Here is a 15,330-nt window from a genome sequence, read left to right as displayed (position 1 = left end):
CCATCCTATATGGAATTACTTCTTACATGAAAAAAAGAACAATATCATGGCTTATTGTAAACCATATTAGAATTTCCAAACCTAATGCTTTGTAATGAATTGTTGAATAAGAAAAGTATTAGTATGAGATATAGTTGTAGATTGTTTCTAATTTATGGATCACTCTGAATACTTTTGACATCATAATTTAGTGCACTAGGTGAATTGCAGACTGAATATCAATCTAATCTCTTAAAAACATCAGCTAAGTATTTTTCTTACATATGTCTGGATTTTTGGACGAACAGGAATAACCAAAATAATGTACAAGTATATCACGTAAACTGGATTAAGCAGGTTTGAGAATGTTATGTATTTTATAAACCAGAGGCCTGATATTGATTCATGTGTAGGGAGCAGATTTACTCTTTAATATTTTTAAATGTCATTTCATGATATTGTATGTTGATTGATGTTGTAATTATTGGCATTCTCTTGTGTGGTTCATATGTAATCAAAGTGCAGGATATCTTTTAAATCTGTAGATGTCATTTTACCATGAAATTGATTCTTGCATTGTACCTTCCATAGATTCATAAAATATTTACAGTATGTTGACATTTATTTCACTACTTTTTTAATTTAAATGTTATAAAACCTGCAATGCCATGGGAATTTTCAAACTTCACTAGCCTTACATATCTTGCAGACGCTAATAATAACACGATTTTGTAGCTATTTGTGACTTATTTGACATTTCAGAAATATCAAAGAGTTCTGTTTTAAGTTCTTTTTTAAAATCTTGTTTATATACCCTTATGAATGGAAAAAAGTAACCTTTAAAACTTTCCTTCTTTGTGACACTTCTGACCTCTAAAATGTATTATATATGATATGAAGATGTCAGGTGATTCAAACCAGTTAAAAATCCTAATGACCATGTAGTATTGGCACATTTTGTCTACCCATTTGTTTTAATGATTGTTTACACCAGTAGTGCCACTTCTAGAATACATAATTCTGGTATAATACATACAGTAGGGTATTTTTGGGGTATGGCTCTCTGTTTGGTATTAAAGTGGTTGTTATTTTCCTTCTGAATGTGGCTGTTTGTACCAGTTATTGTTGTTATTAGTGTTTTTCAAGTTTTGTGGATGAAGTATGAAAGGCAAGATGATACTCTTAAAGTTATTATTTAGAAACCCTTTCATCATAGACCCACAGCACAATTTATAACCCATCTTCTTCATCAAACTTGAGTAAGTTCTTATTTTCACACTGTTTCACAATACCAACACAACATATATTAGATTTTAAAATGAATACTCCCCAAATATGGACTTGGCTATGTGTGCTACTAGTAGTTTTCGTTAGTTTATTATAAACAGAACAAACTGCTAACAAATCTCTGGTTGATTGTGGACGTGAAACTCTGACATTTTCTTTCAAAAATGTTTAATCTGCATCTTCACAAACATTTGGGTTAGATAAAAGTTGGAGTATTAGTATGCAAGAAGTTTAGATAACTCGCAACATTTTATGTCACCACAGGAAAACATGATGCTATTTAAAGAATTCCTAATGAATTAAGTACAAGAGGCTTTCACCATAAATAACAATTTGCATCTGAGTAAAATAACACAGGAAACCATTTGAAAGAACACTGACACTATTTTGATACTGTGTTGCAGACATCTGCACTTCAAAGCACTAATAATATAATAATATAATCGCCATTCATTTTTTTGGTCCAGGGAAGGCTGAGTAATACCCGGCTTGCATTGCAAAGGGGGAAGAGAGTCCCGCTATGATCACATTGACGCAGTGCTTAGCAGTTTATTAAACTTTTTATGAATGCACTTTAAGTTAGCAGAGAGATCTGTTATTTTAAATACTTATATTTACAATGAGATAAACTTAATCAATTCAGTTTTTTTAAATGAGAAATGGACATGAATACACTATGGTCAGTTAAAATAGAACTGTTTATCATTTTGCTCATTGTTTTCCAACTAACCCTTTGTGAAGGTGAATGTAGTTGTGTACATATTTGGGCCTGCTGAAGGACAGGCAACCTGTAGATGGCTGCTTCCAGCCTTGTTAGTCAGTGCTGCCAGGATAGGATCTCCTGTAACTCTGAAGTGGATTAAGCTGCTTCAGTGGCATGGTGGACAAGTGATTAGCGCTGGTGCCTTACTGATCCAGCTTCCTGGGTTATAATCCTGTGGGCTGGTTTCTGTTTCTGTTGAGTTTGCATGTTCTACCCATGTCTCTATTAGTTTTTGTTTTTTTCCTCCCACATTACAAATTTGTGTGATTAGCTAATTGGCTTCTGTGGGCACATGTGCACATGGGCCTCAGTACCCCGTTCTTAGCTTTTGACTGGCACCCAATGCTGTTGAGACAGGCGCTAGCCAACCCACATGTGGCCCTCAACTGAATTGGGTTGGCGAATATTATAATTTGATAATCTGTCCTGGATGCCATTATGACTTTATTTTTAGAACAATTGTTGCCATTTACATCTTAGTAACCTAATATGTTAATCCTTTCTTTCATTTTTACATTTTTTTCATTGAGTCAAATTCCTTTCTACACAGTTATACTTTAGAGTTTTGGAAAAAAGAAGAAATTCACAAAACAAACAATTTCAATCATTTTTGGTCGATTTAAACAGTTTTTTGAAAATATACGTGCTTTAATAAAAGTTCAGTATTTTCTGCTTAAAACGGTGCAAGAACCAATTTATTTGCCATTTTCTATGTTTTATTGTATGAGGTGTTTGACTGTCGTCGTTGTATCCTCATTCTAATGACATAGTTTCTTTCTGTTTTCATTTTTCCTTGTCAAAGCTCTGTTACATCAACCCGCTATAGAGGCGGGCAAAGGTAAAAACAAGCAAATAGAGAAAAAAAGAAATGCATGTTTTTTTAAGCATTATGGTTTTAGTATTGTTATGCCAAACTATGTACTGTAATGTTAGATATATTTTAAAAGCAAAAAGTAAACAAAGGAAATATACATTTTGTTAGAACATGGGAACATCTTTAATGAAATAGGCTAAATTTCACTGACTTCATTTCTTACTTTTTAAAGAGTTGTGGCCAGTTCTTAGTGGTATCTTTGTGTTAAGATATTAATTTTATTCAGCGACATTTTGTCATTGCATTTTCTTAGTTAGATACAGTAGTAAACTGTTAGAACATTGAAAAAAAGGTTTATTCCATCATAGGGAACTGAGGCTTTTTCTATACCATTAGTTATTATTAAGCTTGCTACTTCTTTATATGTAACCTGCATGAAACTTAAAACTTTGCATGCCTGTCAGTGTCAATGAATTATGTCTCTATCACATCTCTAACCAAATTCAATTGCTTGTGAATCTGTCAATTGCTTTTTACTGTGTGTCTTGTGTGTTTCTTATTCCTTTTCATGTTCTTCCAGGGCATTCAGAATTCCCTCTTGCAACTTCCCCCCTAATGCACACTGTCCAACCCCCATCCCACAAGGGTACTGTGATTTCTTATGTGAAATACAGAAATTGTATTGCCTCAATATAGTACAACATATCTGGCCCAAAGTTTTTGACATTTGTTTGTAAATGGGTGTTTGGTAAATTTTATAGTTTTGTTAAATTAATATAGTTTTGGCATTATCTGAAATCAGTGTACAAATGTGAGATTTTTCAATGCCAGTGTAATTTTTATATTTTTGCTGATATCTTTTGCTAGTTTTTCTAGCCATTTAGAAAGTGAAATCCATTTTGGTTTTGATTGAAATCTTCAATATAAAACTACTTCTAGTTTCATATTTTGTGTTTTCTTTTATTGCATACTCAGTACGTCCATCTGAGCCAGAATTTGGAATCGTAAATGCATCTCCTGCAGAGGACTTTGCAAATATCAGTTGGGAGTATTGGGGACCATATAAGAACTTTTATATTGAATATATGGTAGAAAACAGTAAGAATCTATTTTACCCGTCCTTTTATATATAAACTCTACTAGTTGAAATAAATTACTTTTATTAAAATTTGAAACTCTCATAGCGTGACATTAACACTGTTATTTATTTAATCATATTTGACATAATAAATTTTTGGTTAGCATCATTAAATACTGTTCAATGTGAAAAATGCATCATTTCATAAATTTTAAAAAAATTACACCATACACCAAACAGGCATCATTAGAAGACAAAAGGGGTTATTGTTAGTAAAAAGGGTTAGTGTTAATTGCAGTGGATATTTGTGATAATCTGCAACACTTCTTCATGTAGTTGAAGCTTATATTAAAAGCAGCTTGCATATCACAACACAATGTGATATTTTATATTTAGCTAAGGGTTAAAGTGGACTTGAAAATTTTTGTGACAGTTTATAGCAGTAACAGTACAGGAAGATATCTACAGTACATGGTTATGGATTAATGAGGAATAATAGCACTCATGTACTTTTACTTCACTGCAGATTGAGAATTAATGAGGAAATATACAGGTTAACTTTTCTGTACTGTTACTCCATGTCGACATCTTTTGCAGTGCAGCATGCCTAGCTGCTCTGTTGTATAAGTACTATACATCATGTCAACTATGTCAACTCAGTTCCTGGAGTGCTACCGAGTCTGCAGATTTTCTTTTGAGGCATACTCTCAATGAGAAACTCAAATGTATTTTTAATCTTACTCCTTTATTAATTAATTTAATATTTTCCTCCTTCCTCACGAGTCAATGCACAAATACTTGTGTGCTTTTCTTTCATAGAAAACATCACAAAATATGGCTTGCTGTCATCAGTGCTGACATGTCGGAATTAACTTGGCTTCCTGTGGCTGTTTAGTCATGAGCAATTGCCTTTATTAATTCAGCCTGCATGTTCATAAAGGGCACATGAGAATACATGATTGGCTCCATCTCTTCTAAACATTAGTTGGTTTGAAAAGAGCTGTGCCATTTAAAAAGAAAGATGGATACAGTTTCTGTTATATACATGTTAATGACACAGAGTAGGATTTTGTTTTGTAAGTAAAACAGGAATATGTTTGTAATCTACAAGCTGAAACAAGGGGATACTTGACTAATTAAGCAAGGATATCAATAACAAGAAAATCTGGACTCTGTTCTATTCAAAATGAACCTTGCAGTTTTTGTGGCCTTCCAGATACTGAGTGTGGCATTCTACAGGGAGATCCATCTTAGCTTTGTTTCATTCTAATTTATTGATTTCCATGATATTCTGGGTAATCCATGGATTATTGTTAAATTCTTCATATAAATAGTTTGCAAGAAATCAAAATATTAAATAAAAGAAATCAGAGCAGTAATGTGGTGAAGTGTATAAAACTATACAAGTAACCAAAATAACGTTTTCATATCAGGACAGTTTAGATATGCCCAGTTTTAATAGCGTGCCTATTTCAGGCTTTGGAAAACAAGTTATTACTCAGCTAGCAGTTTTTCTTTTTGTTACTGAGAAAACTCTCATGTATTTAGTTATAGTTGTTTGGATGTAAAATTTGTATTACATTGACAGTCATTATTTTTAAATGGAGTAGAATATAATAATATTTTAGCCTTATAATAATCAGTATCTACTAACTTTGTAAATCTGCATGCAAACATTACATCTTACTTTTGTGTTTGTTATTTCTTAAGCAAATGTGTTTTTTCGAATTGATTTTCTTCCTAAAATTCTTCTAGGTGAAGAAGATTGGAAAAAAGAGTTTGTAAATGGCACTCAGTTCTCCTTTGTGATAAAAGGCTTAGTGCCAGGAACACAATATAAAGTGCGGGTTGTTGCTAAGGGTGTTACAGATGAAACGGTTTTACAAAGTGCAGAAGGCATTTTTAAAACTAATCCAGGTGAGGCAGCATATGCTGGCGACAAAATTTATCCTGCCTCAAACTGTCCCATTTTTACACATTCAAAACTAGTCCTGTGAGTAGTGAATCATGTCTTAAGAGTAACTACTGTCAGTAGCCTTAAAACTCGATAGTGTACTGTTGGCATGCTTAACACTGACCTTTCCATATTCTTGTGCCATCAAACAGTTCAGAATTAGTCTTTGTGAAATCTCTGAAGACAGTCAAACTACATATTTTGAAAATGCATGTTACCATTGTGTGGTAGGTTATTCATTATCATTTCATAACTGTTTGAGATTATATTATTGTGCTGAAACAATAAGGTTTGAAATAATGTAACAGACATTTTTGACGCATTGCTTGCCTGCCTCGAAAGAAGTGACACTTGCCCTTTCTAATTACTGTATATTACATTATATAGCCCAGAACCTAAACAACACATCCCATATGCCTTTATTAGTGTGACATGTGACCAAAGGATAAAGGATTTCTCACTTTTAAACTTGCTGGATAATTAACATTTGTTCAGCATGCAACAAGTAAAGGCTTTTTCTTCATTTTTCCCACAACATTATTGAGAAATAGGAATAGAAAATTTTTTCATTATCAAGACTACCACCTTGAAAGGAGGAAAAGTTGTCCGCCCGTGAGAAATCAAATCAAAGTAACATAACTTTTAAGTAATAATTGCACTCAAATATACTGTTGTGACATGTCCACAGAGTAGATTAGGGAGCTGTGAAGTGTTATTTAAAACATCTTTTTTTTTAACATATAGTCATAAATGAGGGCTGCTTCAAATTGTGGTGAAATGAAAGTAGGGAGGATCTGGGAGAAGATTTATGTAGCTTCCTATTTTGTATACACACACCGACTAATACAAAAATTTCTACACAATTTAAGATTTAATGTGAAAGAAGGTGCTACATGTAATCTTTTTTGTGATAGAGGTACAATAAAAAGAAATAAATATGCTAGTCAGAAGGTTTATATATGTGTTATTTTTATTTGCTGTTCATAACTTGTACTTTGTGTACGTGACAATAATGACCATATAAACCTATAACTAATACTATATCAGTGAAGTAGTATATGTCAAATAACACTTCAGTGACTTAGTGGTTATCAAAGAATATGCTTTTGGCTTTTTCGGTATTTCTTTACATGTTTATTGTCCATGGCAGCAGAGAAACAGCATGAATTCTCAATGATGACACTGATACCTGCCAAAACATACAACATCATTTTTATTTTTTTTTTTGTTTAGCCTCTTCAGCACGATTAATATTTTTAGTCATTTTATCATGACAATATGTTCTATTAAATGCATGTATCATTTGCAAAGGAAATTAAAGAAAACATCAAGTATGTTAAAATCTATTTGACAGTCTGAGCTTGGAATAGAATGCTGCACTTGGGCCTCATAGATGACGACTTATTCATCTAAGTTTCCATGAGTCTTTAAATGTATGAATTACCTGAACTGCTTCAATGTCTGAAACATTTTGAGAACCTGCAGTAAATATTGCATTAATGCTGTTCAATAAGCCATACTTCACATAGATCACATGCAAAGCAATATTTTTCTAGTGTTTGTGGAGCTCCATTAATTCATTTATATGAAGATTAAAAAAAAGTTTTCTTTCAAACTAATTATTGTGATGCTAACAGAATAAAGTGTGGCATTTGTATAATTCAGCCATCCTATTGTTTCAGCTAAACACAGTGAAGTGGCTGACCACTGAGTGGACACATTTACATAGTGAATGTTTAGTGTTACCACAGAAAGACTCGTTGCCCTAAAAAGATGTCCTTTATTTGTGATTTGACCCATAAAATGCAAAGGCATGGGCATTGAGAAGCTAGAAAACATAGCACAGCTTAATGGGCTTAATTCTATTTTACTGCAACACATTTGTCTGTTTTTTAAGATTGCAGTTCTGTATTTTTACTTTTTCTGTTATTACATTTAGGAAAATCCATTGAAAAATTCTTTCTTTATAATGTGTGTAGATGCTGGGGAATACAGCAGTTTTCTTGTTTATCTCAAATACCCAGCTCTTTTTACCTGTATTAGCATTTCATTTCCCATTATGTTGTGTAGAGATTATAAATTCAAAATATCTCAGAAATCACAGAATGTTTCTCTTCCTCTTAAATCTCATTTATTGTCTAACCATAGCAGCAGTATGTGCTTAGCAGCATGAACCCATGCATGTGCATGCTTTTTCTTTTTTTTCTATTGCGCATTCATTAATTTCTTCACTTAAAATGCATTAGTTTAAGCACAAACTGGACCATCACCGTTGGAAAACCATACTTTATCATGTACTTGTGAAAGAATATTGAAATACAAATAAAAGAAGTACAAAGCGACAGTTTTCTAGAAATGCTGTTTTACATTAAAATGTATTCTTTTATTCTTAAATGTGTTGTTTCAGCAATGGCAAGTCGACAGGTTGATATAGCTACCCAAGGATGGTTTATTGGCTTAATGTGTGCAATTGCACTACTTATTCTGGTTTTGCTAATCATCTGCTTCATCAAGAGAAATAAAGGTGGCAAATACCCAGGTATGTGGAGCTCAGCTGGGCATGTTCTCTAAAAGCTGCATGCACAATACATTTTAAAAACTTAACTGCTTTATATATTTAACAGTGGCAGCACTTTGTACTTTGATAGAAAAAAAAAGATTTATGGTGTTTTTCATAAACAATTAGTAAAGGGTAGCTTTTATCAAAGTTAAGCACTCACAAATCTAGAAATATTTAGCTGTCCCATTTGAGCTTAACTTAACAGGTTGAGAAGCCACACATGTTGGAAGAGAGATTTCCAGGTTTCTGTATATTTACTGTTTGGTTTCAGGCACTGCTAACTAAATGTCTCAGGTTAGAGTTTAATGAGAAGTAACGAGCAGCAGCCACTTACAGTTTTCTTGGACTTGTCAACATTTCAGTGGTCAAAAAGATGAAACAAGTTTGCTTCCACTGCACCTCCATTTTGATTTCTAGCACTAGGGGTTGCTCCATAAAGTTTTTTTTAGGCTACTAGACATGCTAGACATAGGACAGCTCAATTCCTTAGTTTACAAATAAATGTGTGTGGGGGTATGGGTCTTCATGGCACCATTAGGTCTGTAAGAATAAGACTGGTCTCCTTCAAGGCTCCAAGTGCCTGTACCATTTTACTCTGACTGCCTACCTTAATGGGCATGAAACATTAAGCACATGAAACTGCATATACAGTATGCCCACTAAAGACATGTCAGCCAGAGCACATACATGAGACCATCATTTCCTCCTGATACACATGATACTCTATATTGTATTTTGTTACTACATTCATGACTCTCTTTTTGGCTTGGTATAGTTTTCCTAATACATTTTCCATCCATTGTCCAGATATCAGTGCTGGGTTCTGTTTATAAGTTATGACCTGGGCACAACATTAACTTCAATTTATATTACAAAACATGTTGTCTTTTTATTTTAGCGTCTACCAAAATATGTGCAGCTATCTATTTTCTAAAATCATAATTTCCAGTACAGGGTTACAGGGGAGCCAAAGCATACCTCAGAAGTACTTTTAACCTAGGGTGCTGGCTCTCCACAGTGTACAGGATTCAAGCAGCTTGCAAATATGAATAAGTCTGTTTAGTCTTAATCTTGTTCTTTTGTGGGATTAAAAAAAACACAAGAATGTATGAAGTTTTGAAGTCATATTACTATTTGTCATGTTAAATTTCCAGTAAAAGAAAAAGAAGATGCACATGCTGATCCAGAAATTCAACCTATGAAAGAAGATGATGGAACTTTTGGGGAATACAGGTAAGAATCGTGATCACTATCTAATCTCCTGATTTATCCCAGCAGGGTTTTCGATTCAGCATCACATTTATATATTTCTTTTTTTGGGAGTTGTTTAGGGAGAGCAAATACGAATATCAGCAGAATTTCTTTGCAGCCTTTGTCGATTTTTGTAAAGTGTTTGACTCAATTGATCGAGCTGCCCTGTGGGACATCCTGAGACTTCGCGGAATCCCCTCAAGGTTGCTTTATATCATGGCCAGCCTGTACACTAGTACTGAGTGCTGTGCAGAGTGGAGGCAGAACCTCTGCGTTTTTCCCAGTTGCTTCTGGGGTTCATCAGGCGTGTGTTCTTGATCCTACCCTGTTCAATGCTTGCATGGACTGGGTGTTGGGCAAGGTCATGAGGTCCAGTGGCTGTAGGGTATCAGTTGGCGAAGAAAGATTCACTGATCTTGACTTTGCTGACAATGGTGTGATCTTCGAGGTAGTAAATGGAGGTTCTGATCGGGGCTCTTGAGAGACTGAGCGAGGAGTCTTAGTGTCTGAGCTTGCGAGTGTCATTGCTAAAAACCAAGATCCTGGCCTTAATTGACCTCTTTAATGACATTTTAATTGCTTCTGCTGTTTTTTGTAGATACAGTAGCTTGAAATTAAAAATCTGTACTCTTGTCTGTAGTGGAGTTATAATTTCAAGTTCTTAATTAGACCTTAGACTTTTTACCCTTAAAAATCTTGAGAATTAAAATATTTAAAAATTCCTTGATCGTTAACATGGTTGCACATTACAAAAAAGGAGCTAAACAGGAGGCAAACGCCTTCTGTGCTTCTGTTGACTTAACACATTTATTTTACTTTCGTTTAGTCCTTTTTTATTTTGTATTCCTCTTCTAATCCTATTCATAAACAAATAATTTCCCTTCAAAAGCACTACCCATATGATTACATTTAGGTATCTGTCTTAGTTTAGATTAAAAAAAGTAAAAGAAAAAATATTGTGACAGTTGGTCAGTGGACAGTTGTGACAGTTCTGTGGGGGGAACAATTACAGAGCACGAAGTTTAAAACCTTGACCCAAAATGTAAGTTCATTCATAAGAGAAGTAACCAAAATAAATCTTCAGAATTACACAAATGCTGGAGAATAACAAATTCACACCACTGATGACCTCTGATTAAGCATAGGAGTCAAAAGAATTTGATCACTCCACACTTCAGTGTGTGTTTTAGCAGTGCAAAGATACATCTGACTGTCCTTGTCCGTTAAACTTAAATTTTAATGTTAATAGTATTCTTTAACAATGCTTACGCACCAGTCCATCTTGCTCTTTTGGGTACCTTCTGTTAAATGAGATTTGTACCTTATCCACTTATTTGATGAAAATGAGCTATACTTCCATTAAACCTGTTGTGATCCTAAAGTATTTAATAGTGACATTTACTAATAAATCATTGGTTAGGATTGTTTGAATGAAATTCAAAATCACATAAATGATACAGTGCAACAACTATATTTATTTAATGTTCTAACAGTTATAGCTTTAGTTAGTTTGTTAGAAAAAGCCTTTTGGACATTTCATTATTCAATGTCTTAAAATAACACAAACACTACACTAAGTGTTTAAGAGAAAGATTTCCATAAATGCCTACTTGTATTGCAATTTCATTTTTTTTATTTGCAGTATTGCCAAGTATTTTATAAAGACCATATTTAAATATTTAATTGACTAATGATGTGAATATAACACTATTAATCTATTGTTCTTGACAATTTAATACTGTATTTAATACTGTAAATATATTGGTATTTTCAAACTAGTTTCTTGTGCCACAATTTAATGACAGTAGTGTTGAGCAACAAAATTCACCAAAGCGTTTTTTGGTGTAAATTCTCCTTGTGGCCAGCTTCAACAAATGTTTTTTTTCCTTGCACTCCATGAAACTTTGTGAGGCCAGCATAACATCACAGAACTGTAGCAGCCGTTCTCATAACTTTCATGTATGCATACTGCAAGGTCGATGCTGAGCTGATTTACACATGCGTGATGTCACAACTGCAGCCTTCCATCCCGCAAAAAAAAAAAAAAACTTGCAGTAAATTCATTTGAGGGATACATTACCTGACCATTCTGAGAATATTATGAGTACTGCCACTGGGTATATAACACTGATCTCTGTGCAGGGCCCCATGGCTAATTTGCATGTTTAATTAGCCATGTGCTGGAGCTACATCCAAAACAAGCCATAAAGAAGGAGCCCTCCCCCTCCCGGAGAAGTAAAGCACATGTGACCCCGTGAAATACTAACAATAATGCAAGATTTATTACCGTTTACAAGGCGTTTCTATTTTGTTCATGAAAGAAAAAAATGCAAAGCATCTGCATGGAGATTGGAAATAAAGACTTTCCTGCTGAGCATGGAGCAACAACTTCAAACAAAGGAACCAGCCAGTTCCAGCTAATGTGTGCCCCAAGGCTAAAACTCTGAGCGCAATAGTGTTTGTGTATATATATTTTACATATTACTAATTTGTGTCCATTTACTGTTTGTGGTTATGGTCTCGTCTGCATGTTTTATTGTTTGAAGCAAAGTGGCACAGTGGTTAGCACTGCTGCCTCACAGCTCACTCACATCACATTTTTGTCCACAATAATTGGCCCAGCATAGTTGGCAGATGTTTCCCTAGCCCTAGGGACATTTAAAAGATCATTGCACCATTATAATCCTCTCAAAACTAGTTGACTTCTCCCATTGACTTCAAAACATTTCACAGAGTTCGTTTAAGCGCCTGAATATTTCTGTGATTTCACCGAACTCACAGTGAAGCAAACTTTGTGGAATTCACCCATCACTAATGTACACTCAGATATAATTCTAATAAATGATAGAACTGTGAAAAGAATATTTTGTTACTCATATTACAAACCTTTTGTTTAAAATGACCCTAATTCTTTTATTTAATTTGAACACAAATAATAATACTTACTCTTCGTGATAACAAAATATAGATAATCATCATATATATATATACAGTAAGTTTTAGAATGCGTGGCAAATGCCAGTCAATTTATCACTGCAAGCTTTTTTTTGTTTTTGATGTTATTCGTATTTGCATGTAGAGACTGGACTTTAATCTTCTTGTGCATTTTATGTGTGCTTTATTTAATACAGTTTTCCCTATATTGATATTCTGAATGCCTTTTTTAGTTTATAATTTACCTTAACCATTAAATGACCATGCCCCTTAAAGGGAAGGTTTGTTGGTAATAGTTTTACTACATTAGTGTTGGGGCCTCACTTCTCACCATTCTTCTTGCAAGAAATTGAGAAATGGAAAAAAAAAAGGTTGGTAAGAAACTGGTGAGAAGAGCAGGAGTAAAGCTATTATACTTTATTATTGAGAAACTGACTTGGTTTTTTAAAACTTTATATTTTATTTAAACACTAAAAGCAGTCTGCAGTGGGCTGGTGCCCTGCCTGAGGATTTGTTCCTGCCTTGCGCCCTGTGCTGGCTGGGATTGGCTCCAGCAAACCCCTGTGACCCTGTGTTAGGATATATCGGGTTGGATAATGACTGACTGATTGACTAAAAGCAGTATAAAACAATATGATTCCCATGTAATGTCTGTGTAATAAGAGAGTTTGAAAAACTTTGTGATTTAACTGTCCATGAAAGAGAGGGAAAATAAAGAAATTGTTCAATCACCTATGTTCTGTCTGTTTTATAAAATCATCTTGAGTGTTCCTCTGAATGACTGATAAATTGAGGAACTGGTATATAGCTTAATATATTTATGTTTGGGTAATATTTCATTTAGTACCTAGTTAAGAGAAGTTTTTTTTTTAACAAATAAAACAATCACAAAAGCAATTTTGTGAAACTGAAAAACAACACAGTTCTGTATTTTGGATAATTAGCTTGACCAAGTTCATCAAGCATAACAAATCCTGAGGATGCAGAACATAGTGCAATGTCCTAATACAGATTGTTGTATCTAATGGAGAAATGAGGAAATTAAATACTGAACAAGTATCAATTTAACTTCTGAATGAATAAAACGAGAATAAAAAGGGCATTGAGTGTGACTTTAAAAAAAAAAATTAAGAATTAAATGTCATAAAGAAAACAATTGTGAAAATGGTGAATTTTATGAAACCTTAACTACTGTGTATGCTAGATATAGTTGTTATATAACAGCTTTGTTTTCATAGGTAAACTTTGTTGTTAATATTTATGTTATATTGTTGCAAATATGTCTCCTTTTGCATTTCATGAGATAATCTAGTATGAATATAGAGTTTATTTTTTACCTTAGACAATTTTCATTTATTCCTTTCGCATTCTCTTTATTGGGAAAATGTAGGTCACTTGAAAGGTAAGATGGTAGTTTTGGCATGCATAGAACACTGCACATGATTTGAAAGTCAGTAACGCTTAGCCAGGTTGGCTCCATGAAAAATGTGAAAAATTTCACAAAAAGGCTCCATGCTGTCATCTTTTCACTGCTATGGACCATCACTGGCTTCTCTACCATTTGGGCTAACACTTTGCATCTAACATTCAATTTCTTAAGCATTCTTTTTTGATAGTCAAACTTTTTTTTTATAGTTACCCTTAATATGTAATCAAAACTAATTGCATATTTTGATTGTATGTTTTATTTATTGACTTCTGTACAATTTTGCGGCAAGATGTCCAGTCAATTTCTTTTTAAAACATACATTAAAATGTCAATAAATGTATTTTATATTCATTTATTTTTGTTTTTGTTTGCATATTTGGATATATTTGTTATAAAGTATAGACTATGATATCCAGCATTTAATTTGTGGGAAAGTCCCCTTCGCGGAGATTTTACTATGAAGTGACGCTGGCTCACCTGTCGCCATCTTTCCCAAGTTGCTCTCCTCCCCTTTGAACAGAATTTCCTCTGAGGCAAATGCTCCATTGATGTCAGCATTTGATCAAGTCTTTTTTTTCTGTTCTCCTGGAACTTATTAATTTTTTTTAGTTTGAATTTATTTGGACTCTGGGATGTGTTTTGCCCTTGATACTTTTTTTTTTTTTTGTATTTTTGCTCACTCATCCTGCCTTTGCTTGTGGTCTTCTCTGAACTGCCTGCTGCTTGTCCTTATATTCTCACTACTCCGTGCTGCTTGTGGCTTTAATCTCTCTACGTCCAAATTGCCTTTTGCGTTTTCCGTAAATGTGTTGTACTGTTTTGCCGTTGCTGTTATTCTCTGTGCTTCTTTCAGCACACATCCTTTATTGAGTCAAATGGCACAAATGATACTGTTAAAAGTAAGAATGGTTCAATATTTGGCATCTGTCCACTCCTGAAGGTGCTTTTACTGCAATTAAGCTTTAGTGGAGACCGCTTAAATGCATTCTGTATTGGAGAAAACAAGTTAAAATGATTCTTTAGAAAGCAAAAGTGATTTTTGGTACTCAATAATGTTTAGCTTTGAATTTCTATGGTTTGTAGGAACTTAATTGTTATAAAAACTATGTTAGGCAAGATTTTGCATGATTTATTTTTTTATTTATTGTAGTACAAGGTACTTTTACTTTCCTGCCTGTTTAGCATTAGCCACTGAGAAAGAAGAAAAGTACATTGGCACCATTTTGAACAGATTCAATGAATTACATGTTTTCTAATGGGAAAGAACACCTAGAAACTGGA

General features: G+C 33.8%; 1 protein-coding gene across 17 annotated transcripts in view; it reads left to right on the top strand.

The window, feature by feature from the left end:
- Positions 1-15,330, top strand: part of nrcama (neuronal cell adhesion molecule a) — a 221,522-nt gene that overhangs the window by 203,058 nt on the left and 3,134 nt on the right. For 9 of the 17 annotated variants that reach the window (XM_051935694.1, XM_051935689.1, XM_051935677.1 and 6 more), the window contains 6 exons: positions 2,832-2,867; positions 3,424-3,489; positions 3,819-3,941; positions 5,677-5,838; positions 8,283-8,414; positions 9,590-9,668. In XM_051935694.1, the coding sequence (XP_051791654.1) occupies positions 2,832-2,867; positions 3,424-3,489; positions 3,819-3,941; positions 5,677-5,838; positions 8,283-8,414; positions 9,590-9,668 (598 nt within the window). The remainder of the gene's footprint in view (positions 1-2,831; positions 2,868-3,423; positions 3,490-3,818; positions 3,942-5,676; positions 5,839-8,282; positions 8,415-9,589; positions 9,669-15,330) is intronic. The other 8 variants (XM_051935713.1, XM_028811070.2, XM_028811060.2 and 5 more) reach the window with 3 other exon arrangements.

Source organism: Erpetoichthys calabaricus, chromosome 1 (genome assembly GCF_900747795.2).
Source record: "Erpetoichthys calabaricus chromosome 1, fErpCal1.3, whole genome shotgun sequence".
In the NCBI taxonomy this organism is placed as follows: domain Eukaryota; kingdom Metazoa; phylum Chordata; class Cladistia; order Polypteriformes; family Polypteridae; genus Erpetoichthys; species Erpetoichthys calabaricus.
The sequence above is the reverse complement of the archived record's forward strand: the minus strand, read 5'-3'. Positions and strand labels throughout refer to the sequence as shown.